Source organism: Pipistrellus hanaki (assembly GCF_964339955.1).
Source record: "Pipistrellus hanaki genome assembly, chromosome: 2".
Lineage (NCBI taxonomy): Eukaryota > Metazoa > Chordata > Mammalia > Chiroptera > Vespertilionidae > Pipistrellus > Pipistrellus hanaki.
The window spans coordinates 133,316,063-133,342,791 of NC_140504.1; the positions used below are offsets into that span (position 1 = coordinate 133,316,063).

Here is a 26,729-nt window from a genome sequence, read left to right on the forward strand (position 1 = left end):
ACTAGAGAATAACTTTATTTCTCAAGAATACTAAAGATGTTTCTCTCTCTCTAAAAGATTAAAGTATTAACAGACAAAATTGTGACTTTTAAATGTAAAAAAAAAAAAAAGCTAAAAGTAAAACATTGCTTACTTAACTTTTGATATCTAGACCCTAGGGCTGTAAATTACAAAAATAACAGTAAAACCACATTTTCTTAAATAACAGTAAACAAAGGAGAAAGTCAGGTACTACATACTTAATGATCAAAATGTGTTTTGGTCTAAGATTCGTGAAACTAGTAAAAATGTTAGTAACAGAAATCTGTCATTAGTCTGTATAGATCATTAAATATAAAAACAATTTATAAAACACATCAGAATTTTATTGCTTGAAGAATACAGCATATGAAATCACAAGAATGTCCAAATGCAAAATCACTAGGTTTCAAACATATAATACATTATCAGATGCAGTAAAATATTTAATTAACCTGAATTCTGCATCAGAAAAAAAAAGATGTGGAAAAATATCTAAGTTGTTTACTTAAGAAACAAGTACTTAAAATAGCAAGTATAAGGATGTTACAGTACAAATTAGAAAAGCCAACACTTATTAACTTACTGTGTCTTAGACCAGACTACCTTTGGTACTTAAACTTTAAAAAAACACACAATCCCTTCTATGTTGTCCAAAGCACGTCATAGATACAATGTCAACTTCAACTTAAAACATTCTGCAAAATTAACCTTTTTGTGGCATAGAGAAGTGTATTTAATAAATGTATAACAATATTTCACTTTTCCTAAAAGTGCAAAATATGATCATTAAGAAATCTAATACTTGTAAACGTTATTTAGCTCTCCAATTAAAATTGAAACCTGGACAGCCACAAATTATCCTTGGGCTTGGTGAATATAGAAATTTAAATAGTTTGGCAATTGACAAAGGAATTTAGATTAGATTACCTCATACAATCTTAAGCGGCCTTTTCCATTGTTTCCAAAATACAAACAAGATGCCATTTCTTCAACACAATGGATTCCTATATAAATCACTGCCATACTTATTTATGAGAACCAAATTAAAGATTCCTCCCTTTAAATGAGCAAGTTGAAACTACTTTTTATGTTTCATATAGGGCTGATTAGTTATGACAAGCTTTTTAAAACAAAACAAATCCATTTTTAAAGCTATCACTCTAAGATGGAGATGTCATTTCAAAAGGAAGCATTGGACACTGTAGGCCATCTAGTAAAAAAAAATTAAAAGTAATGTGAAAAACAAACAATAACTATAAGTTAAATTAAAAAAACAAACAAACAAAAAAAAAGCAACACAACAAAAAACCCTCTTTTACAGCAAGCATGCTCATTAACTTTTCTTTCCCCCAGTAAAGGTTTGAATACTCATTAACCTCAGTTAAACTAACAGAACTTACGAAGCAATTATTTCACAAGTTCCAATAAACATGGATGGACTAAGCAAGTAATACTACTGACAATTAATGGAGTGAAATAGTAAGAATCATGACAGTCCTCAAAATTGGGCAGTCTTTGAAATGCAATAGTGTAGCTTAAGATGAATTATGCCATAATAAAACCTTAGATTTTACCTCTACATAAAACAAAAACAAAATAAAAAACATGACCCACCAAATTTATACACTGCTATGGAATATACCCTTCCTAGTTTTATTTTGAAATTCTTTCATAAAGTATATTTATCTGAGTATATATATGTGTGTGCATATACATAGATATATACATGCACACACACATTTATATATGTAGCCTATATATATATACTCATTTTAAAAGACAAAAAAACACATACTACAGAAATGAATTCGTTCTTTGTAACCAATCTGGTCTAATGCCTACTGTATTACACAGCACCCCCTCCCCCAATAATTTAATATTCCCAATTTTTAGTTTAGTTAAAAGGGCAGAGGAAATGAAAATACAGATTTAGAGTTTCTGTATAAATTTCACTGTATTTTTATAAAGTTGGAGTTTTCTGTAACACTGTTTATTGATCAATAAAGGACTCACTGCTATCTAAAATCTCATAAACACCATTAAAAATGCAAAATTGATATTATACTGAACCTGAAATTTTCAATTGTTCAAAGAGACAGTTTTCACATGGATAGCACACAATAGATGAAAATCAATAGCAGACATCCCTAGGGTACCAGTGGCAAGTCCATCCAGATGCACACAAAGTTACAGATAAGCATTTCTTTCACTGTTTTCTTGTGCAGAGGAAACAGAACCTCAGCTGGTGGATTTCAGATATCATCATCATCATCTTCATCCTGAGAAGATCCTGCCTGGTTAGATGCACTGGCTGAGGCAGCAGCAAGCTGTGCTTGTTGGGCAGCTTGCTGCATTTGAAGCCATTCCTGCTGGGCCAGTTCTGCTTGTTGCTGTCTAGCCTAAACACAAAAAACATACGAACAGGTAATTTTTAAAAAACCCGTACAATACACACTTTAGCTAATTGCAAACTTAGTCATTATCAAATTTGAATATTTCCCATCAACTATATAACTGTTGTACATCTGGAGAAAAGGAACTCTTTGAGATTGGTTCTCTTATAGATAGTCCCCCTCTATGTCATATAATTTATGCTTTGGTTCAATTGAAGCTGAAAATATAGACAGGAAAATCACAATATTCTCTCTTTGGTTCTTTTATCTGTATTTCTCTTTTTCTTTTGTTTCACTTGATTCTTCTGTCCTTTCAACTCACAATTAAAAAAAAAACTTTTTTTTTTATTGATTTCAGAGAGGAATGGAGAGGGAGAGAGAGACAGAAACATCAATGCTGAGAGAGTCACTGATTGCCTGCCTCCTGCACGCACCATACTGAGGATCGAGCCCACAATCTGGGCACATGCTATGACTGGGAATTGAACCGTGACCTCTTGGTTCATAGGTCAATACTCAACCACTGAGCCATGCTGGCTGGGCTCAATTTACCATTTTAATGTAAATATTTTGTAATCCACGATTTTCTTTCTTTAGTTTAAAAGCTCTCTACTATTGGGGAAAAATACTATACATGAATGCAATAGCTATCTTGATATTTCTTTTTTGAGTTTCTATCACAGCTAGTGATAAATACATCTCTTGATGAAACATAAAAAGTAGTTTCAACTTGCTTATTTAAAGGGAGGAATCTCTTTTTCTGTTCCTCTCCTTCCTCTATGAATATACACAAGCACTACACACTACATATACAAAATATATACTCACACCCTTCCCACTGTGAAAAAATACTTACCAAGAACTCAATTTAAATGGGATAGTCAGTCCTCGCCAGCTTGGCTCAGTGAATAGAGTCAGCCTGCGGCCAAAGGGTCCCAGGTTTGATTCTGGTCAACGACATGTGCCTTGGTTGTAGGCTCCTCCCTGACCCTGGCCCTGGTTGAGGCTCATGCAGGAGGCAACCAATTGATGCATTTCTCTCACATCGATGTTTCTCTGTCTTTTCCTCTCTCTTCCACTCTCCCTAAAATCAATAGGAAAATATCCTCGGATGACGATTAAGAACAACGACGGGATAGTTAAAATCTATTCATTTGACATATCTATACTCTATAAAAACCACAGGATTTTAGAAACCAAGATGTATATGCAACACATGCCCTGTTGCCCACAGCTAAGGCTCCTTTCCAATTTAATTTTATCCATTAGCAGAAAACCACAATGAAGAAGGGGGAAAAATGTTATTGAAAAGAACATATAATTTCCCATTAAATGCTACCAAACAAAATGCTATTTCTCCCTATATGACTTTTCTCATAATTGTTTCTTAAGCCTGGCTCATAGCCTTCTTACACATGGCTAATTCCTAGTCATCATTTAAAACACAAATCAGTTGGTCTTTCTTGACTTTCTAGATCATATTTTGCCCTCTATTTCATATGCTATAAATCTATTTGCTTTTCCATACTTTGTTCTCTAATTACCCAAGCAAATATCTATTTTCTCCACTACACTTTAAAATAAAGACTTTTTTCATCTTCATTGATTATATACATATTGGTAATGTGTATATTTCCTTCCTTCCTTCCCTTTTTTTTTTTTTTTTTTTGTTGTTGTTAATCCTCACCTGAGGATATTTCTCCATTTTTCTTTTAGAGATAGTGGAAGAGAGAAACATCAATGCAAGAGAAACACATCAACTGATTGCCTCCTGAATGCACACTGACCAGGGCCCGGGCTGGGGAGGAGCCTGCAACCAAGGTATGTACCCCTGACTGGAATTGAATGCAGGATGACCCTTTAGTCTGCAGGCCAATGTTCTATCTATGGAGTCAAACTTGCTAGGGTGGTAATGTGCATATTTTCTGAGTGAATGTTTTGTAGGAAAACAATGATGACCAATATAACCTCTACACTTCTAACTTTACTTAATAATCTGTCATGAATTTATTATCCAAACATTTCTAAAGTAGAATTCTAATCAGTTCACTGTTATACTTTTAAAAATCATTTAATTGTTACTATTTAAGTCCAAGTTTCTCAGCCTGTAGTTCAAGGTCCTCCAAATTACTGCATGACCCAATCTATCACTCTAATCCTTTTTTGTAACATGCACCTTGTACTCAAAAACAAAACAAAAAACAAGGCTAGAACATGTTTCAAAAACATACACCATCCCTCACATTTTCACTATCTTTACTTATGCTGACATTCATTCTATTTGAAATTTCCTGATTTTCACCTAAAATTCCACTCTTCCTTCAAGTCAAACCAAAATACTATTTTCCACTAGGTTTTTTTCCTATTCCTCCAGTATCATTCAGGATCTAATCAGGAGATAAAAGTAACACTAGTTAGGAAAACAGAAAGAATGTAACATGAAGGATTATTAACCAAGTATAAAGTTGGTAACTAGGTAAATGAAAAGGCAAGAAAAACACCCACTAACGTATCATGTAGTTGGCAACTATAGAGAGCAGTCATCAGCCTTAAAATGAGGAGGAAAAGGGAAAAGGTTGGAATTTTTAAAACTTGGGAGCTTAGAGGAGCAACCCATGGAAGTGAAGTTCAGATCCCTGAAGAAGGGGCATTGATTAGAGGAGGGCTCCAAAGTTTGAGACTCACATCCTTGATGAAAGAGATGAATATGCAGGCTAGTTATTTAAGAATTAGAAACCCAGCAAACTAGATCCAATTTGTGCTACAGGGAAAAATTGATGTAGCCAGAATGAAGCAGCATTGCTAGGTTGTACAAAGAAACTCGAAATTAATAGGAAGTAAAAGAACGAAGCCCAAGAGCTGCCCTCCTCCTCCAGCCTAGCAATCTCCCTACTGGCAATTAGAGTCTAATAGTAGTCAGCTAGAAGAGCAGAAATATGGTTTGTAGAGCACTAAGCCCTGTCACAGAGCATAGAAAGGGAGGTTTCAGTCTGAGACAACTGCTTAGTAATTGGCAAACTGGCACACCACCAAAACTGAATATGACATCTCTGTACCTGGGATCTCTTTCTATCTTCCTCATGAGTGGTCAGCCTCACATACAGTTGTTAGTGAAGGAAATTATAAACAAGGTATACTAATAACTACTTTTCTCATTTTTGTGAATATGGAAAATAGGTATTCTAACACACAGGCATATTTACTTTTATAACAGGAATACTCAGAATTCAAAATAGACTAAGAGTGCTTCACAAAAAACATTTTAAAAATTCGTAAGAAAATTGTAGGGCAAAACAAATGTGTGAATTTATCAACTTCCAAGAATGCTCTAATTAACTACAAATATGTATAATTTCATAGCATTGAAAAACTCAAATATTATCAAGTCTCTACACAGGTTTTATTGCAAAGGTTTATGGTCTCAAAGTTTATTCAATTTCTGTAAAGACATGTACTGGTTATACTAAAAATTTAACTGATAAGAGGTATCATGCTCTCATATCAGCTCCCATACATTTCTCCCTAAACATAAAAGCAGTCCTATGCCTTTAAAATTATTATTGATTGATAAATTTTATTTGTATTCATTTCTACAAATTAAAATTTCCAATGGTATTCTAATTTCCTTTTATCTTCTTGCCTCTTATCCAATCCATCCCAACTATTATCATCGTAAAATGGGAGTGTGAAAGAGGTTAAGTAGGCATATACTTCCAAATTAATTTCTTCTTTTGAAACTGTCATTATGTTTTGAGATTCTCTCTCACATACTAATCTTGACTTTTAATGTTTCCCCTTTTCCAAATATTTGCTACTAGTAGTGAAAGACAGCTTAAAACGAGGTTTTATGTATTTCAAATAAAGTCAAAAGATGAAGTAAAATATAAGTGATGAAAAAGATGCTGTATTTATTTATCAGTTCCTTTCAGATTTAGAACTTAAGAACTTTATACTCTGAGGAAGAAGTACTAGGTAGCTGCTATAATTTTACCTCTGCTAATTTTCTTCATTAAAGCAAAGAATCTTCACCCATATATCAGGGCAACAAAAAGGTGATAAGGAAGGGGAAATGAAAAACAGATGACAAGGAGAGGGAGGTGAAGACAGATATGACAGGCAGTCAATTATTTCTTTCATTCATATTTTTTCCTGGAAAGGATAAAGCATATTCCACTTAAAAATTTCAAAACAGCCAAAACTGATTTGGCTCAATGGATAGAGCATCGGCCTGCAGACTCAAGGGTTCCAGGTTCGATTCCAGTCAAGGGCATGTACCTTGGTTGTGGGCACATCCCTGGTGGGGGTGTGCAGGAGGCAGCTGATCAATGTTTCTCATTGATGATGTTTCTAACTCTTTCTCCCTCTCTCTTCCTCTCTGTGAAAAAAATCAATAAAATATATTTTAAAAATATTTTTCAAAATAAATTTAAGTAAACTAAAAGATGGGTAAACTATTAGCATGGTATTATAGAAAGAGCACAGGTTTTAAATTCAGAAGATATGAGTTTTAATTGAGATTCCAATACTTTCTAATTGTATGAACTTACTGGTTTTCTTTAACTCAATCCTTCCTAATAAACTAAACTCCATAATGATAGAAACTATGTATTTTTTTGTATACTGGTATTAGCCTAGCACCTAGCTCTATGCCTGGTAAATAGTAAGGTCGTTAGTAAATATCTGCAGAACAAATGAATAATTTCATGCAAGTTTCTCCATCTGAGTCTGTTTCTTAATGTATAAATGGACATAATAACATTTATATTATACATAAAAACTCTGCCAAATATGTAAAGTGTCTAGCAGAGCATGTTTTTCCTTTCATGAAATATTTAACTTGGCACCCTTCAGTGGTTCTCAACCTTTCTAATGCCACGACCCTCATGTTGTGGTGACCCCAACCATAAAATTATTTTCGTTGCTACTTCATAACTGTAATTTTGCTACTGTTAATGAATCGTAATGTAAATATCTGTGTTTTCCAATGGTCTCAGTGGGTCTCAACCTATGGGTTGTGACGCACGGGTTGACAATTGCTAACATAAAATATAAGTGATGACCATCAGACCATCAGAAAACAAATATTTTTGTGGCCCAGCCAATATAACAGTAGGTAAGAAACGTTTTAATAAAAATCTCGTAACTTAACTTTTACAATATCCTGGTATACATAAATATTAATAACAAATAACAACATTCGCTAATGGCTGATTACAACAATTGTATTGCATTTATTTCCCTTATGCACCTTACATGCAGGCACACCAATTCACTCCACTAATGCTAGCAGTGAATATTTATTTTAGCAGCTGACTGCCACGTCATTAGTCTTGTACTGACTTATTTTGTGTGTGCAACAGAAAATATTTTGCTTTTGGAGAACAAAAAAAAAATGTTTATTTATTTGCATTACACTTATTAATTTGGGCAGTTATTCAGTGTCTGATAAGGTAATGGCCAAGAAAAAATATTAATTTTTATTAAAATTTTCTATTATTTTCTGTTAACAATTACTCATTTATTTCAACCCTTTGTATTCAGCATATCTCTATCAAAATAAACCTATGTTTCTATGAAAATTGAAGCTTTTGTTTTTTTATGGCCCACATAAACTTAAACCTTGTTTATATGGCCTGTGTTAGCCTTTGAGTTAGACATGCTTGTTCTAGAGCAGTGGTTGGCAAACTCATTAGTCAACAGAGCCAACAAGATTGAAATTTCTTTTGAGAGCCAAATTTTTTAAACTTAAACTTCTTCTAACGCCACTTCTTCAAAATAGCCTCGCCCAGGCTGTGGTATTTTGTGGAAGAGCCACACTCAAGGGGCCAAAAAGCCACATGTGGCTCATGAGCCTCAATTTGCCGACCATGGTTCTAGAGTAAGAGGAAAGAGTAGAGAAAGAGAAAGAGAAATATCAATGTGCAAGAGAAACACTGACTGGTTTCCTCCCATCTGGGGATCGAACCCGAAACGTAGGTAGGTGCCCTGACTGGGAATCAAACCTGGCAGCTTTAGTGCACAGGATGATGGTCCAGCCAACTGAGCCACCAAGCTCTGGTTAATGTTTTGTTTTTTTTTTAATCATTACTCCTTCTTTGTTACCTTACATTCATATGGATTACAATACTGTTTGTGTTCACACCTGCCTCAAAGGCTTATCCGCTTTAGTACTTATAGATTTTACCAATATAATGGTATGTAAGAAACCATGGTAAAATCTTTACGTACTACAGGTTGTTCTGAGGATTAAATAAATACAGTTAAATTACTTGTCAATATGATTAACACATGGTTAGAACTCAATGAATATGTAGTAAGCTTTTATTAGTTTAAATCAGTGGTTCCCAACATGGGGCACACCCCCTACAGGAGGGCAATTTGATATTTAAGGGGGGTCAGCTGTAGAATGAGTTATTAACAGTGAATTTCTTATGGTTCTAGGGGCCTCATATCTATACTAATCTATTTTAATAAAAGCCTAGGTATGTGTGTGATGTCGTCACAAGATAGCTGCTATAAGATGGCCATATGCACAGCAGAAGCGCAGCCCAGTGGCTTCCCTGTGCAGTGAGGTCAGGGCGTTTTGAGGCTCCATGTGGCACAAAGGAGGCAGGTCCTGGCAGGGGAGGGCAGTTATGGGCAATCGAGCGGGCAGGGGAGTGGTTAGAGGAAGATCAGGTTGGCAGGCAGTAGTAGTTAGGGCCAATCAGACAGGCAAGCAGGCAAGAGGTTAGGAGCCAGCAGTCCCAGATTATGAGAGGGATCACAGATTGGAGAGGGTGCAGGCCAGGCTGAGGAACACCCGCCTCCCCCCCCACCCGCATGTACACGAATTTTGTGCACCGGGCCTCTAGTATAGTATATAAATACATATTGTGACATATTTATGCATTTCAGTTCCCTGTATTTTAAAACTTTATTTGCTATTTTTTCATATATATTCAAGAGGCCCGGTGCACGAAATTTGTGCACGTGGGAGAAGTGACCCTCAGCCCAGCCTGCACCCTCTCCAATCTGGGACCCTGGGGGGATTTCCGAATGCCAGCAGTCAGACATCCCTCTCACAATCTGGGACTGCAGGCTCTAAACCAGGGGTCCTCAAACTTTTTAAAGTGGGGGCCAGATCACGGTCCCTCAGAGAGCTGGAGGGCCGGACTATATGAACTACTAATTCCTACTGTAACACCTTGGCTGCGCTCACTGCCCAAAAAACCTGGCAGGCAGGATCAGACTCCCCTGGGGGCTGCATGTGGCCCGCGGGCCGTAGTTTGAAGACCCCTGCTCTAAACAGTTCGCCTGCTTTATTGCCCCTAACCACTCTGCCTGCCAGGCTGACACCTAACCACTCCCCTGCCAGCATGATTGTCTCCAACTGCCCTCCCCTGCTGGCTCAATCATCTCCAAATGCCCTTCCCTGCTGGCCTGATTGCCACCAACTGCCTTCCCCTGCAGGGCTGAGGGTACTGGGGGATTGAAGCTGGATTAGGCAGGCAGTCAATTAGCATATTCCCTCTTTATTGGCTGTGGGTGTCACCATCTTTGTGAGGGCATGACAATCAATTAGCATAGTCCCTCTCTTTATTAGATAGGATTTAAAAAACAAAACAATTTCTTAGTGATTTCTTCCTCAGTACTTCAACTGTCCTTTCACTTTTACTTTTGTGACATATTCTTTTTTTTTTATTTTATTTTATTTTATTTTATTTTTATTTTATTTTTTTTAAATCAATCTTTATTGTTCATATTATTACAAAGGTTCCTCATTTCTTCCCCCCTCCACCAGGTTCCCACCCCACCCTCTGCCCCCTCCCCATCCCCCATTGTCCTCATCCATAGGTGCACAGTTTATGTTCAGTCTCTTCCTCCCTCCCTTTCCCCGATAGTAAATCCCTTTTCAGATAGTAAATCTGTTACTTAGCATTTTCTCATATCAATAATACCTCCACATGCCCAATGATACACTTCACACAAAAGACATTTTCAAATAGGTCAACCAGCCTCATCCAGGCCCCACCCAAGGCACTCACAGATCAACACCCCAGCGCTATACTAACTCAACACATCCAGATCTAAGCCTTCATCACTTGATTCAGCAGACCCTCAAGTTCCCGCAAAAGTTTCCAGCCATGTCTGAGAGGCAGCCGTGGGCAGGTACAGGCGAGGAGCAAGCTGTTTCGGGCCTGGCTGCTCCGGGCCTGGCCTCTGTTGCTCTGGTTCGTTCCAAAACCAGCTGCTCCGGGTCTGGTCACTGCCGCTCCCGACCTAGTTGCTCTGGACTTGGCTGTTGCTGCTACAGGCCTGGCCGCACCCGACCCGGCTGCTCTGGGACCGGTTGCTCCGGTCCCGGCCGCTCCGGGCCTGGCCGCTCCCAGCCTGTCAGCCGCTGCTCCGGGCCTGGCTGCTCCCAGCCTGGCAGCCACTGCTCCTGGCCTGGCCGCACCAGACCCGGCTGCTCCGGGCCCGGCCGCTCCCAGCCTGGCAGCCGCTGCTCCGGGCCTGGCCGCACCAGACCCGGCTGCTCCGGGCCCGGCCGCTCCCAGCCTGGCAGCCGCTGCTCCGGGCCTGGCCGCACCAGACCCGGCTGCTCCGGGCCCGGCCGCTCCCAGCCTGGCAGCCGCTGCTCCGGGCCTGGCCGCACCAGACCCGGCTGCTCCGGGCCCGGCCGCTCCCAGCCTGGCAGCCGCTGCTCCGGGCCTGGCCGCACCAGACCCGGCTGCTCCGGGCCTGGCCGCTCCCAGCCTGGCAGCCGCTTCTCCAGGCCTGGCCACTCCCAGCCTGGCAGCCACTGCTCCGGGCCTGGCCGCACCAGACCCGGCTGCTCCAGGCCTGGCCGCTCCCAGCCTGGCAGCCGCTGCTCCGGGCTTGGCCCCTCCCAGCCTGGCAGCCACTGCTCCTGGCCTGGCCGCACCAGACCCGGCTGCTCCGGGCCTGGCCGCTCCCAGCCTGGCAGCCGCTGCTCCTGGCCTGGCCGCACCAGACCCGGCTGCTCCGGGCCTGGCCGCTCCCAGCCTGGCAGCTGCTGCTCCGGGCCTGGCCGCACCAGACCCGGCTGCTCCGGGCCTGGCCGCTCCCAGCCTGGCAGTCGCTGCTCCGGGCCTGGCCGCACCAGACCCGGCTGCTCCGGGCCTGGCCGCTCCCAGCCTGGCAGCCGCTGCTCTGGGCCTGGCCGCTCCCAGCCTGGCAGCCGCTGCTCCGGGCCTGGCCACACCAGACCCGGCTGCTCCGGGCCTGGCCGCTCCCAGCCTGGCAGTCGCTGCTCCGGGCCTGGCCGCACCAGACCCGGCTGCTCCGGGCCTGGCCGCTCCCAGCCTGGCAGCCGCTGCTCTGGGCCTGGCCGCTCCCAGCCTGGCAGCCGCTGCTCCGGGCCTGGCCACACCAGACCCGGCTGCTCCGGGCCTGGCCGCTCCCAGCCTGGCAGCCGCTGCTCCGGGCCTGGCCGCACCAGACCCGGCTGCTCCGGGCCTGGCCGCTCCCAGCCTGGCAGCCGCTGCTCTGGGCCTGGCCGCTCCCAGCCTGGCAGCCGCTGCTCCGGGCCTGGCCACACCAGACCCGGCTGCTCCGGGCCTGGCCGCTCCCAGCCTGGCAGCCGCTGCTCTGGGCCTGGCCGCTCCCAGCCTGGCAGCCGCTGCTCTGGGCCTGGCCACACCAGACCCGGCTGCTCTGGACCTGGCTGCTCCCAGCCTGGCAGCTGCTGCTCCGGGCCTGGCCGCTCCCAGCCTGGCCGCCGCTGCTCCGGGCCTGGCCGCACCCGACCCGGCTGCTCCGAGCCTGGCCGCTCCCAGCCTGGATGCTCTGTGCTTGGCTACTGCTGTTCTGGGCCTGGCTGCTCCCAACCCGGCTGCTCTGGGCCGGGCTTCTCCGGGCCCAGCCACTCCGTGTCTGGGTGTTCCTGGACTGGCCACCCTGGGCTTGGCCGCCTCTGCCTCAGGCCTGGCTGCCACTGCCCCAGGTCTGGCTGCTCCAGTGCTGGCCGTTGATGCTCTTGTTCTGGCTGCTGCTGCTCTGGGGCCTGGCCACTGCTGCTCCGGGCCCAGCTGCCACTGCCTTGTGCCTGGCCACTCTAGGCCTGGTCGCCGCTGTTCCAACATTCTGTCCCTTTTTTCTCTTTTTTTTTTTTTCTTTTTAAAAAAAACAAAACAAAACGCATTTATGTTGCAATGTTGGCTGGTGCGTTGAGTTCTGACTTAGTCTTTGATTTTTCAAGATCTTCTTTGTATTCTTTCTTAAGTAATTTTACTATCATTTGCTCTCACTTGATTTCTTCACAATGAGCACTTCTTTGGTTTCTTCCTCCTTGTCCTGGGAGCTCAGCAGGTTGGCCTGTGGCACCCCTTTGTTCTCCGCGGGCTCCCGCGCTGCTCCAGCCTGTTGCCGGGGTCGGCGCCGCCCAGGAAGCAGCCCCCGTCCTTGGCTCCATTGCCAGCGCTCAGCAGTCGAAGGCTCAGGGGCACCCCCCCCAATGGGGGCCCCGTCGCCCGGCTCCTGCTCCTCGTGGCGTTCCTCCAGTCTGGAGCTTTCTTTCTCCCTCCCACTAGGGGAGTCCAGGATCAGAGTCAACAGACTGTCCTCTGCGCACAGTGTGCGCGACTCCGGGGGCTCGGCCTTTCGCCGTGCTCCCAGGACTCCACCTCACAGCTCCGTCTCCCCCTGCCCAAGCCTGGGTCCCCAGGGACTGGCCCAGACCTGGAGTTCGGGGCGGTCTGGACTGAGGCTCAGAGCTGCCGCCGGAGGCTTTGTTTCTTCCGGCTAGGGTAATCCAGCATCAGAGTCAACATTCAGTCCTCTGCGCGCCATGTGCGAGCGACTCCGGGGGCCCCGCATTTCGCCGTCCCCCGGTATTGTCTCCCCCTGCCAGAGCCTGGGTCCCCAGGGTCTGGCACATAACTTGGGGCTCAGTGCTGCCGGTTCGGGGGTTCAGCCCAGGCTGGGGGTTCTATTTCCTTCCTGCTAGGGAACGCCAGGCAGCACCCAGCCCTCTCCTCCTCTCCGGCTGCGACCTCTCCGCGCGCGCGCGCGTGCGTGCGTGCGTGCGAGCGCGCAGCATGTCTCCGTACCTTAGGCTTTTTTTCAGCTCCTCTGATTTTCCTTCTGGTTTTCTCCCTCCTTCCTATTGTAGAGTTTTCAGTCAGTCGACTACCTGTAGCTCTGGGCAATGTCCACTCTACATTTTAGTTGTATTCCCTTGAAATTGTTGTGAGCTGCTGCGGCTAGGTGTATACCCGAGCAGCCATCTTGGATCCTCCCATTCATCAGATTTTAAAGGCTCCTCACTTTTGTGACATATTCTTTAGAAGCTTGTTTAGATTAAGTTAATGGCTTTTAGGCTTCCTCCACATGAATAGGAGTTCACTTTTGAATTACAAGAATTATATGTCACAGGCAGCAGGGGGAGTGCATCAGGATTTTAGAGATGCTTAGATGGGTCATGGCCAAAAAAAGGTTGGGAATCACTGGTTTAAATGTTGACTGGTGTCTAGTGCCTAATAACACTTAAAATTCAAATGCTTTTGGTATAAACCAAGTTGGTTGTTATGATTGCAAAGAGATCAGCTATGGTACTTACCTGAAATAGCTTACCTAAAATAATACTTCCAATTCCAATGGTAACTACAGTAACTGGTAGGAAATCTATTCAACCCAAAACTGCCTTACAATTTCAAATGAGAGGCCAGATCTTAGTAGGGGGGAAAAAACAGCCTAACCTTCTCCCTTTCTTTTAAAAAAATATTAGTATTTGGTTGCTAATCCTTCACAGTTTAGTATTAGACCTGTACCAAGCAAGAGAAGTTTTCCTTCTTTTTCTGCTCCACTGACACACTTCAAAATTTTTTAAAGATTAGAATGTTTTAAATATATTTTAAAGATCTAATTTAAGTGCAAAGTAGATATTAATCACATTTTCTTTATATGCCACTCATCATAAATTTTAAAAAGAGTATTTTCTCATCAGCCCATTATTTTATCTATTCATTTTTATTTTTTTTATTTTCAGCCCATCATTTTAAATCTTAAAAATGTTTAGGTCTACTTTTCATGCTTTGAATAGTCATTCTGTCTGGAAAAAAAATCAGAGTAAAATCTCAGTAGTTAGAGTTGTTCTCTTTAGAAAACAGGTTGCTGCAAATATTTACTTTTACATGAAGTAAATAACTGGCCATCTCTACTAAATATCAGACTCCATGATTAAGTATTCAGCCACAGAAAGAAAATCCTGCAAGGTAAGTTGATTTAGGAAATTATTTCAGAAACCAGTCTGATTTCCATTTGTAAACAGCATAGGATTCAGATGACAATAATATAAAATGAATTACTCACTTTTGCAAACAGTTCCTGTTGCTGTCTCAGTAACTCTTCCTCAGGAATGCCAAGGTTTTCCAAGCGAGAGCTGGCTTTTCTTCTTTTCAATGCTACAGTCTTACACTCCTGTAAAACTTCTTTTACTTCGCTGATGTAAGAGCCAAAACCCAAACTCTCTAGGGCTAGGGAAATAAAAACATGAAAGCATGATAGTATAAGCTTTTCTTCTACAAATGAAACTAAGTTTTTGTTTTGTTTTTGAGGAGGAGGTGGTTGTTTTCTAATAATTTTATCTATCTTTCATTTGCACAGCAATTATCTAGATGACTATGACAAAGTATTTTGTCAAATTTCTTAATATTAGATTGCAAATTAGCTAAAACTTAAGAACAGGCCTTCCCTTTTCCCTTTCTTGCTGACTAGAAACCAAAGCATTTCCTGTAAGAAAAAAAAAGTCCAATGGAAGAACATGTGGTTTTAGTAACAAAACATTTTTTCTATGCCACTCATAGTAAATCAAACATCATTAAGTCAGTCACTTTCTCAAAGAAGAAAAGCAAATATTTGAAATATATTTGTTAATAACATTTCTTGTGCCATTTGGCTTTGAAAGAGTAGGTTTTGATAACACATGTTATAAATTTCAGTAGGATAGAATAAAAGAGTAGATAAGTTCTTTTGTCCAATATACCAATAGGAACTATTTTAAGCAAAGACACTCAAACTGCAAAGTTTAAGAAATACTGGTGGAGCCGAGACCGGTTTGGCTCAATGGATAGAGCGTCGGCTTGGGGACTGAAGGGTCCCGGGTTCAATTTCGGTCAAGGGCATGTACCTTGGTTGCGGGCATATCCCCAGTAGGGGGTGTGCAAGAGGCAGCTGATCGATGACTCTCTCTCATTGATGTTTCTAGCTATCTATCTCTCTCCCTTCCTTTCTGTACAAAATCAATAAAAATATATTTAAAAAAAAAAGAAAAAAAAAGAAATACTGGTGGAAATAACTTATGAAATTCCACATTTATATTGAGCCAATGAATTTCCCTTAAAAATAAAACTTAACAGGAAGCACTCTTAAAACATTTCATGTGGCGTGGCAGAAAAACTGGGATAAAGGACAAGTCTAAGGATAAAAGAAGCATTTAACAAAAAATTTCTTTTTCCAAAGCCTCAGGAGGCAGGCAATCGAGATAGTTCCTTTACCAGGCAGTCCCTTAACCTCTTTCATAGGGCGGGAGGGGGGATGGGGTATTCTTTTTTTTCCACCTTTTGAAAGAAATTTTTTACAAGAAAATACACTCTCTAAATGCTTTCTGTAACTCAGAAAAACAAGGCATAAAATTTCCTTGTCTCATAGTGTTTAGAATTATATTGTATAGTGCTACATTTTGCCCTAAAGACATATTTTGTTTTCGGAGCCAATGATGAAATAGAAGTAGTGAAAAACACAGTAAATAAACTTAATTTCGTTTATCAGTTCTCACAGTCTTAACAATTATGATGAACCAGGTTGCCCTCAATAAATATGCTCTAAATTCTACCTTCAGGGATTTGCTCTTCAGGGAGAATATCAAATATACCTTTACAAATCCACATTACCATGTCAACTGTGGTGTTTTGTTTTTTTTTTAAGGTATTTTAAAATTAATTTCATAATTCTTCTTTAAAAATAACCTGATGGCCCTAGCTTGTTTGGCTCAGTGGATATTGTTAGCCTGTGGACTGAAGGGTCCCAGGTTAGATTCTGGTCAAGGGCACATGCCTGGGTTGCAGGCTTGATCCCCAGTAGGCAGCGTACAGGAGGCAGCCCATCAATGATTCTCTCTCATCATTGATGTTTCTATCTCTCTCTACCTCCCCCTTCCTCTCTGAAAACAATAAAAACATATTTAAATAAATACATAAATAAATAAAAATAACCTCATGCCATATTACTTGAATTTTTTAAAATATATTTTATTGATTTTGTACAGAGAGGAAGGGAGAGAGATAGAGTTAGAAACATCGATGAGAGAGTCAGCTGCCTCTTGCACACCCCCTACTGGGGATATGCCCGCAACCAAGGTACATGACCTTGACCGGAATCGAACCCGGGACCTTTCTGTCCCCAGGCCGACATTCTATCCAATGAGCCAAACCAGTTTTGGCATATTACTTGAATTTTAAGGCAACTTTCTGACCCTACCTTCCCACCCCAAAAAACCTTATTCTGAGTTGTGTATATCAATTAACTGCTGTGTAATTCTTGGCCTCAGGAAGCTTGGGGTATAGTGAAAAACTAAGTGAAGATTAGGCAGCCTGCATTTTTCACTTGAACTAATAGATTATTTTTTAAGTGTCAAAACTAGATGCCAACATTTGTTTTTTTTTTTGTTTGTTTGTTTTTTTTAATACTTTTTCTTGATTTTTAGAGAGGGAGGGAGAGGGTGAAGGAGAGAGAAACATCAATGTAAGATCAGATGTTGCATGCCCCCTACCGGGAATTGAACCAACCACCCTTCAGAGCACAGGATCATGCCCAACCAACTGAGCCACACTGGCAAGAGCCTTTTTGTATTTTCAATAATATTGGCTGGAGACAAAATCAAAAGAAACCAAGTGAATGGTTTATGATGTCCTGCCACATCCTAAAGAACATCTTACCACCTTAGCCCTATGCCAAAGTCCTCCAGGATCTACTCCACCAACCTTTCCAGCTTTACTTTGCCATTACTAAATCCCTGTATACTCCCACTAAATCTGATTGCTTGGTGTTTCCCAGCAGGCACCAGTTTCCCACATTTATGTTGATGGTAATGCAGTCAAGACCTAGATCAAGCTCCATTTTCAAATTAAGTTTGCCTGATCCTCTTAGACAGAGTATTCTTCTCCTTTTGAAATCAAATAGACATAAAATTTAAAACTTAGTTGTCACTGCATTTGTATTGTATAATCTTGGATACGTTACTTAATATCTCTAAGCTTCAGTTTTCCATCTCTAAAATGAGAATGGTATTTATTCCATATTTTCCTACAACCAGAAGCAGTAGAGTGGTTAAGCATGCAGGCCCTAAGTCTACCAGGGCCTGACCCCCAGCTCTATCTCATATTAGTTGTGTGACCCTACGTAACTTCCTTTACCTTTGCCCTTAAAATAAGAATAACAGTATCTACATCTCATCAGATTAGATTGGTGTGAAGAATAAATAGATATAAAGAGCTTACAACAGAGACTGGCCCATTGAAAAAGCAAAATAAGATATTCACTATTATATCTGCAATAGTTCTAGAGTTGTAGGAATCAACCAAGTAATTAATCTAAAGGATTTAACAACTGTTACCTAAGAGTAGTTTAACTGACTTGGACTATGTATCATTATTCTTTATTTTTTTCTCTTACATTTAAAAGAATCCCTTGCCAAAACCAGTTTGGCTCAGTGGATAGAGCATCGGCTTGTGGACTGAAAGGTCCCAGGTTCGATTCTGGTCAAGGGCATGTTAATTTGGTTGTGGGCACATCCCCAGCGGGATGTGTGTGTGTGTGTGCGCAAGAGGCAGCTGATCCATGATTCTCACTCTCTATCCCTCTCTCTTCCTCTCTGTAAAAAAAAAAAAAAAAATCAATAAAATATATTAAAAAAAAAAAAAAAAAAAAAGAATTCCCTAATAAGGATATAGGGCCTAAATATACAGTTATGCATTATCACACCTATGTTCAAGTTGAACAAGTATATTTATAATATAAAATATTAAATTTACAAAATTAACAAATTAACACAATGGAGAGATACCTCTTTGAAATGTCATAAATTACCAGACATTTAAAAAATTAATTCCATACTACCTTTAACCACGGATGGTTTGGATTAAAAATTAGCAAAACAACTCACCTTTAAAAACATCTAGGGTTGAGAACACTGCTTTAAAAAAATTTTGCAAATAAGTTCTAGGTTAATATTTAATATTTACCGTATTATTCAATGAGCTGCTATATACAAATATTATATTCACAATAAAACAGTTTAACAGGAGCAGCCATAAATTTAAAAACTGAATTTACTTTTATCAAAAATTTAAATATATTTAGGCTAACATATTAATAACTGGATACAGTATCTTCTAAACAGGGAGATACTTTACATCATTTCTTATCATGTGACAGCAATAATTCCCATTTTACACAAAGTAGAATATTAAAGGAATTAGGGGAATGGCTCTTAAGAAGGTTACGATTTATGGTTATAAGCAGGCTGTTCAATGTACAACAGTATCATATCTAAGGAAGGCCATCCTATCTAATAAAAGAGCAATATGCAAACTGACTGTACCTCTACCACAACCACAAACCACGCCCACCAGCCAATCAGGAGTATGCAAATTACCCAACCAAGATGGCTGTGGCCACAGAACAAGCAGGAGGCTTGGATTTCCCTGGCAATGGACGAAGCCAAGCTTCTTGCACACTCTGTCCAGCTCGGGCCTCCACTTAAGGCTATAAAGTTTCAATTATAGAAGATAAATAAATCCCAACAAAAATGGCTGTGGCCACAGAGTGAACAGGAGGCTTGGGTTTCCCCAGCAATGGAGGAAGCCAAGCTTCCTGCACACCCTGTCCAGCCTGGGCCTCTGCTCAACGCTACAAAGTTTCAATTATAGAAGATAAATAAATCCCAACAAAAATGGCTGCGGCCATGAAGCCAGCAGGAAGCTTGGGTTTCCCCAGCAATGGAGGAAGACAAACTTCCTGGCTGATCCTGGCCTCCGCTCAAGGCTACAAAGTTTCAATTATAGAAGATAAATAAATCCCAGATCCCAGGGCTTCCACTTGGGTCGCTGGGGGGGTGTGGCCAATCTGCAAATCACCACAAGCTTCTCGCCCCAAGGGAACCTCCATCCTGATCCAGGACACCCTCCAGGGCAAACCAGCTAGCCCCCACCCATGCACCAGGCCTCTGTCCTATCTAATAAGAGTAATATGCAAATTGACCACCACTCCAACACACAAGATGGCTGCTCCCATGTGGACACAAGATGACCGCCACAAGATGGCCAGCAGCGGAGGACAGTTAGGGGTAACCAGGACGACAGAAGAGGAAAGCTGGGAGGAGACCAGACCTGCAGGGGAGGGCAATTAGGGGTGACCAGGCCTGCAGGGGAGGGCAGTTAGGGGCAATCAGGCTGGCAGGGGGTGATCAGGCTGGCAGGCAAAAGTGGATAGGGGCAATCAGGCAGGTGAGCAGGTGGGAGCCAGCAGGCCTGGATTGTGAGAGGGATGTCTGACTGCCCATTTAGATAGGATCGGGCCTAAACGGGCAGTTGGACATCCCTCAAGGGGTCCGATTGGAGAGGGGGCAGGCTGGGCTGAGGGACACATACCCTCATGCACAAATTTCGTGCACCAGACCTCTAGTTAGGTATAAACAGCATACATTTGTATGTTTATAAAATAGTGTTATAATTTATATGTTAAAATCTGTGCCTTTTCTGGCAGATGGTGATAAAGGTTTTTAAGGTAGGTATATCGTTTTCTAATACGTACAAAGGGGTTTTATGGAATGTTAATGGTCCTGGCTCTAAGGATCTCAGAGTAAAATCCAAAAAATAATAATAATCTTTTAAAAATTTGTGGGTAAAACACACACATCATTTGTTCCTCAGAGGTCTGTCATTTATCTTAAAACTATGCCCAGAAAAGAACATGGTATATTAGGGGGGAAATCATTTAGCACACTTTTCAACTTAAAAGACATATACTAACAAGATACCCACTTAGAAAAATAAGTAAAAACTTCCACCACCAATAATACTTATAATACAGCTTATCTTATTTCAATCTTGAAAAGTTTAATTTTAACAGAAATTTGTTTGAATTATTTACACTTCATAACATATTGCATGTTTTTCATTTTAAGAATTTAACAACATTCTCTGATTTTTGTATTTTATTTTGTTTGTATGTTGGGGGAAGCAATGTCTATGTAATGTAATTCACTTAAAATACATTAAAAGGATGTAGCCAAATTGACATTTTGGCTCTTAAGCCAGACAAGGTTTCTGAAGACCCTTAAGAACTATATCCTCTATGGCACATGTGTCAAACACAAGGCCCGCGGGCCAAATCCAGCCCGCCAGGCCTTGCAATGTGGCCCGCACCGCGCTGTCATCACTGCACTCCGCTGTCAGTTTATGACACTGTCAGTTTATGACTGTTCAGTAAACCATTCGGCCCACGATTTAGGCTGAATTTTAGATTTTGGCCCCTTCTCTGATTGAGTTCGACACCCCTACTCTATGGTATCATAAGTCATGGAAATCTGGGACAATGAGAATGATGGCAGAGCAGGAATTAAGTATCATTCACCTTTATATCCTTAGCAGTATCAAGCACAGTGCCAGTACATAGTAGTATTCAAAAGTAATTGCTGGGTGACAGAAGAAAAACAAAACATATACTAGTATCAATTTTAAGAAAAATAATAAAATCCTAACTTAAAAAAGTACTGATTATATACTGTACAATGCAAATTACATGTTATCTCTTAGGAAAAAAATATCCACATGGACCATTATTTAGGCAATTACAGTATCATTCTCATTTTCATTATTATTACGACTTCTCTGCAATTACTCAGATCCCCTGATTTCAAACTACTTCACATCCACTTTCCAAAATAGACTGTGGTTTAGACTTTAAAGCAAAGTTACTCAAAGTGTGGTCCATTTATGCCAGAATTGCTTGTAATGGGCTGTATGAGTTAAGTATAGAAAATAAAAGTAAGTATTTAAGAAACTTCATAACAGCCGAAACCGGTTTGGCTCAATGGATAGAGCGTCGGCTTGGGGACTGAAGGGTCCCGGGTTCGATTCCAGTCAAGGATATGTGCCTTGGTTGTGGGCATATCCCCGGTGGGGGGGGGTGCAAGAGGCAGCTGATCGATGACTCTCTCTCATCGATGTTTCTGACTCTGTGTCTCTCTTCCTTTCTCTCTGTACAAAATCAATAAAATATATTTAAGGGAAAAAAAAAAGAAACTTCATAACAAAACTGTAACTTTATGTAGTGATAGATGTGTTAACTAACCTAATTGTGGTAATCATTTCATAATATATACATATATCAAATCGTTACATTGTACAACTTAAACTATACAATGTTATAGTCAATTATATCTCAACAAAAGGAAAAAAAGAATCTTTATAGCAATTTGACAGAGTAATTTTTATGTCTATTGTCTCTAGCAACAACAACAAAAATAATTTTTTTATTTATACCTTTTCTTATTTTTCTAGTGATCCATTTTTATTGTATTTTACAAAAGTACCAGTATGAACCCTGGCTGGTTTGCTCAGTGGTTAGAGCATTGGCCTGTGGATTGTGGGTTTCATTCCCAGTCAAGGGGATGTACCTCCACTCCAGGTTCTGGTCCGACCCCCAGCCTTGCTGGGGCACGTGCAGGAGGCAACCAATTGATGTGTCTCTCTCACATCAATATTTCTCTCTCTCTTCTCCCCACCCCCCCCCCCCCTTCCACTCTGAAAATCAATGGAAAAAATATCATCAGGTGAGGATTATAAACAAACAACAACAATAAAAACCCACAGAAAGGTACCAGTATGAGAGGGACTAGAATTTTTAAAAAGACACCCAACATAGCTTACAGCAACTCAATTGCTGAAGAAGCAAATCCTCAAACTTTTACTACTTTCAGTTACTATTCTCATAAATGTGAGAACATGTAGCAAGAGATTAAAAATGCAGAAAAAAATAGTATCACTTAAAATATTCTTACACTTTGGCTTTACAAAAGATATGATGTATGATTAAACATAACAGACTTTCAGCTTCATATTTTAACTAGAGGCCCGGTGCACAAAATTCACGCACAGGCAAGGTCCCCGGCCTGGCCAGCGATCAGGGCCAATCAGGGCCTTCCTTCATTTCGCGCCAACCCCCTGGTGCTCAGCATACATAATAGCAAACAGTCAAACTCTCAAGGGGACACTTTGCATATCAGCCTTTTATATATACAGAAGATCAGAAGTACATGAATTATTTAAATTATTATTTATTGTAGCATATTTCGTAAGATTCTCAACCTTAACTGATTCTCAATAACTGCAAGTTATACCTGAAACTATTAAGTATTATTTATATATAAATGGGGAAACACTTAACAAATTTGCCTAAGATGAAAAGCTTTCCAGTGTAGAACTTGCAGCTCTTGACTCTCAATGTCAATTCTTTCCATAATGTAACAGAACATGTTAGAACTCATTGAAGAATGTGTCATTGAAACCAGCAATGAAATATGAGGAGCACCTTAGAATTCCCTCTATTTGTGTATCTGTGATCTTCAATACCAGGTCTACTTTCTTAAACTCAAAATAAGCAAGACATTTAGGAAAATATTTTAATATAACTTTATAGTTATAGTATTTTAAGTTATAGTATTTCACATATTTACCGGTAATAAAATTACTTAAAACTTTTACTTGAATCTTACAGAAATGACTCAAGCAAAGTAGCAAGTAAACAAGTGAGATGTCCTGAAACAGTCTTCGGTGTTTCCCAAAGTGTGGTATGTGTACCCCAAGGGGTACGGGAAGAGTTTGGTGGGGGTACGCATTGCACCGGAGTTTGATAGGGATATGCGCTGCTCCCAATTCTACATTCTCATGAGTACGAGGAGTACTCAGCGTTACGAAAATTATAGAAGGGGTACACATGTGTCAAAAGTTTGGGAAACACTGGCTAGTTCATTAAACTTATTAAAATTCCAAACTTAAAACAATTATGCTACTTTAAAATATACATTATTATTCCACTTAGATATATCTATTATAACATTCCTAAATAATCAGTGCTGACAGAAAGTGTAAAAAATGTGTCTACTGTGACTTTACTTAACTTTCCAGTTAGTCTGTAAAAATGTACTTAAAACACCTAAAATATATACACATTAAATGTTTCTTTTAAAAAAAATGTAACCACTTAAGCAAAAATATATACTTAAAAATGATTAAGAAATCTGAAACTAATATGACATTATAATTTATAAAATCTAAACATCTAACTGGGGAGAATTTTGGGCAAAAATGGTAGGTCCTTATCCACTAACCATGTCAATGTTACAAGAAAAAATAGGTGAATTTGTAAAACGATAACAGGCCCATACATGATTTTTAAAAAAATTAATACACCATATTCAGTATGCAAAGGAAAATGTTTTCATTGGAACTTTCTGACTTATATGGTACACTGAATTTATCATATTCCAAAGTTGAGGCATTCAACATACTGCTTGCTACAGCTGCACTTTTATTCCATCATGTCAATCAGAAATCTAAATATATCCTAGAAAAGAATAAACTCTACCCAAGAAGAGGTCGTAATGTGTTATTAGATTTTTGGAATGATCCCCACTTCTATGGTGTAAACAATGTTTAGGGAGATGCTTTAAAATTTTTTTTCAATTTTCATTAGAAAGGCAATGTTGATAAAAGATCATTTTTCTTTTTTATATGTTGGATAATCTTGTGATGAATTTTTGACAATTGCACATACAATATAAAAATAAAACACAAGAGGAAATATAGACAATTTGACTTTCCTTTTACTTGCCAGGGTATCCAGCACACCAAACAAATAGAGAAAAAAAAATAGTTGCTTAAAAATGGAATATGCTTTTTCCTAGGGATCTATTTTCTGCTTATATACTAAAGTGGAAATGGCAGAGTATATTTTAAATCTACCTCCCACACATATTAAGGACCAAAAATGAGTCATTTAATCCTCTTGTCAATATTGACAGTAAAATATTGGATATGGGGAATATGAGCAGATGTGTTCTCTACTTCAGAATAACAGGAAAGTCACTCTTTAAAAAGTGAAATTATAACAATAAAATTGCAGGCAGCCACTTGCCTACCGAAAGGATTAAAATTAACCATTAAACTTATTACTTTTTTTCTGACTCCAAAAGCAATCAAGAAATTGACAGGATTTTTTTTTAAGTTGACAGGATTTTAATTGGATTATTATAAGGGGCAAGCTATCACCTCAAACTGAATGCAGCTTTTGCCTAAAACTATATGCAAGTATTTCCCAAGACATTATGACCAGTAAATATGTCTCTCCATCCCTGAAACAAATAATCAGAATATGATCTCTCAAATCCCCATTACTTTTCAATTTAGAAGAGAAGAAACTGTTGAAACTTTCAGAAATGTCCAATAAAAGTTTAAGTGTAGACAATTAAACAGTAATGGTAGCAGGAAAAAATATGGAAATGTTCCATGAAAAAACATCTCTTACAGTCTACTAACACAAGCTTTAAAAATGTATCTCCCCAGAACAAAGGAAGCTATACAGAAGGAAAATTAAAGTAAGAGAGAAAGAAAGAAAAGAGAGGGGCGTGGGTGGGAAAGAATATCCACCCTTTTCTTACAGAATAGAACTGGATTTCTTTGGTAACTTCTCGATTAATGGTAGCACCATCAAACAACTTTTAAAGCAGGAAATAAATGCACTCTTTTATTCGCCACCAACAAACTTCACAACGTGGAACACATTCAACGTGGGAGAATTTTTTTTACTCATGCGATTAGAAAACTCAACTTTTCCTCTACACTGGTAGAGAGATCAGGGGGAAAGGGGTGCTGTCCCCCGCCCCCCCGCCCATGCTGGAAGTTCCTGTCTGAATTTTAATTTTCCAAGGGAGCTACGGTTCACTTTAGGCCGGCAATTTCTCAGTTGTCATTGCCTGAGTTTCACTTGAGGCAGGCAAAATTCTTGTTCTTGCTTCGGCTTACCTGGCGGTATGTAAACTGAGACTTAATACTTCACCTCTGGGTATGTTAGCTGACCCAAAAGCTTGCAAACCCTTACTTGCACCCGCCGGATGAAAAGTACCACGAGAATACCGCCCAAGGGGTTGCTTAGGCTCCGGCTGCCTCCATGCCCGCGTGGCCTTTCCGTTTTCCAGCACCGGCCGAGCAGGGAGGAGGAATGAGGGCTTTGACGTGAAACCGGTCACCCGACTGACATTTAAACAAAAATCCCACCCGGAACACTCACCTTGAATGACGTGCTCTGGGGAGATGGTCTTCTTCTCCGACTTGTTGCAGATCTCATTGGCTTCCGAAGAGATGAGGTGGATGAATTCAGTGCAGCAGTTCACCACCAGCTCCCGGGCGTCGTTGGCCACCCGGACGTTGGGGAGCGTCTCTTTGATCATCTTATTGATAGCAGCTCGGGGGATAGTCAGATCGTCGTCGTTGCCGGAGGAGGAAGCCATCGTCTCTTCCCAGCTCTCGCGCCTCGACTTAAAAAAAACAAAAACAAAAACAAAAAAAAACTCCCCAGTTCTGGTCCACTCCTCCTCCACAAAGGGTTTTTCAAAAGGCCGCCCTCGGAGTGATCCGGGGGCGCTGGGGGAATGGGGTGCAGCGAGTGGAGGGGGGCGGGCTGGCACCGGAGGACGGGGTACACCCCGTGGGAGACTCACGGAGAGGCTGGGGGGAAAGCCGGGGAGCTGCGGGTTCGGGGCGCAGCGCTGCCCGGGTCGGGTCGGGCAGGGAAAGTGAGGGGGTGAGGGATCTGAGCACCAGGAACCACCTCCGTGGCGCCCCGGAGAGGAGGGCGCTGTCGCCCCACCGGTCCCCAGCGGCGCCGGGGCACTGGCAGGTCCGGGGCCACAGGCTGCGCCGCGGAGCCGGGCGGACACACGGCGGGCTGGGCACTAACGAGCCGGGGCCGCCGCGGCCGCCGCCGCCAGCAGCCGTTGCCGCCGCCTCGGCCAAACCATCCTTCGGACACCACGCCGCCGCCTCACAACATGTCGGCCGCGGCCGCTGCCAGAACCCGGGCGGGCGCCTGCAAGCGACTAGGGGCAGAGCCAGGCACAAGGGAGAAGGCACTGGGGCGCCGCCGTGGCCGTTTAGCCCGAACGCAGACCCTGGAGGCCGAAACCGCGGCAACGGTGGTCCCTTAAGAAGCCAGAGAAGGTTTGCTGGAAGCTTCTCCCGACACCCTTTGCGC

The 26,729-nt window shown here is 41.4% G+C and overlaps 1 protein-coding gene across 2 annotated transcripts; it reads right to left on the bottom strand.

Moving 5' to 3' along the window:
• Window positions 1–26,729, bottom strand: DR1 (down-regulator of transcription 1). Of its 2 annotated transcripts, XM_084873444.1 has the most exons (4): window positions 25,767–26,023; window positions 14,730–14,893; window positions 3,271–3,498; window positions 2,305–2,420 (listed from the first exon to the last, which is right to left on the bottom strand). In XM_084873444.1, the coding sequence occupies exons 1-3, from the start codon at window positions 25,984–25,986 to the stop codon at window positions 3,316–3,318; spliced, it is 567 nt and encodes a 188-aa protein (XP_084729570.1). In that variant the 5' UTR covers window positions 25,987–26,023; the 3' UTR covers window positions 2,305–2,420; window positions 3,271–3,315. The 2 variants fall into 2 exon arrangements, with proteins under 2 accessions (XP_084729571.1, XP_084729570.1); XM_084873445.1 differs by lacking the exon at window positions 3,271–3,498 and having other exon boundaries at window positions 1–2,420; window positions 25,767–26,729.

Coding starts and splice junctions, on each gene's coding strand:
- DR1 (XM_084873444.1), bottom strand. CDS start 25,986: ATGGCTTCCTCCTCCGGCAACGACGACGATCTGACTATCCCCCGAGCT. Junction 14,894..25,766: donor CCCAGAGCACGTCATTCAAG/GTGAGTGTTCCG, acceptor TTATTTCCCTAG/CCCTAGAGAGTTTGGGTTTT. Junction 3,499..14,729: donor AACAGGAACTGTTTGCAAAA/GTGAGTAATTCA, acceptor TATTGATTTTAG/GGAGAGTGGAAGAGAGAGGA.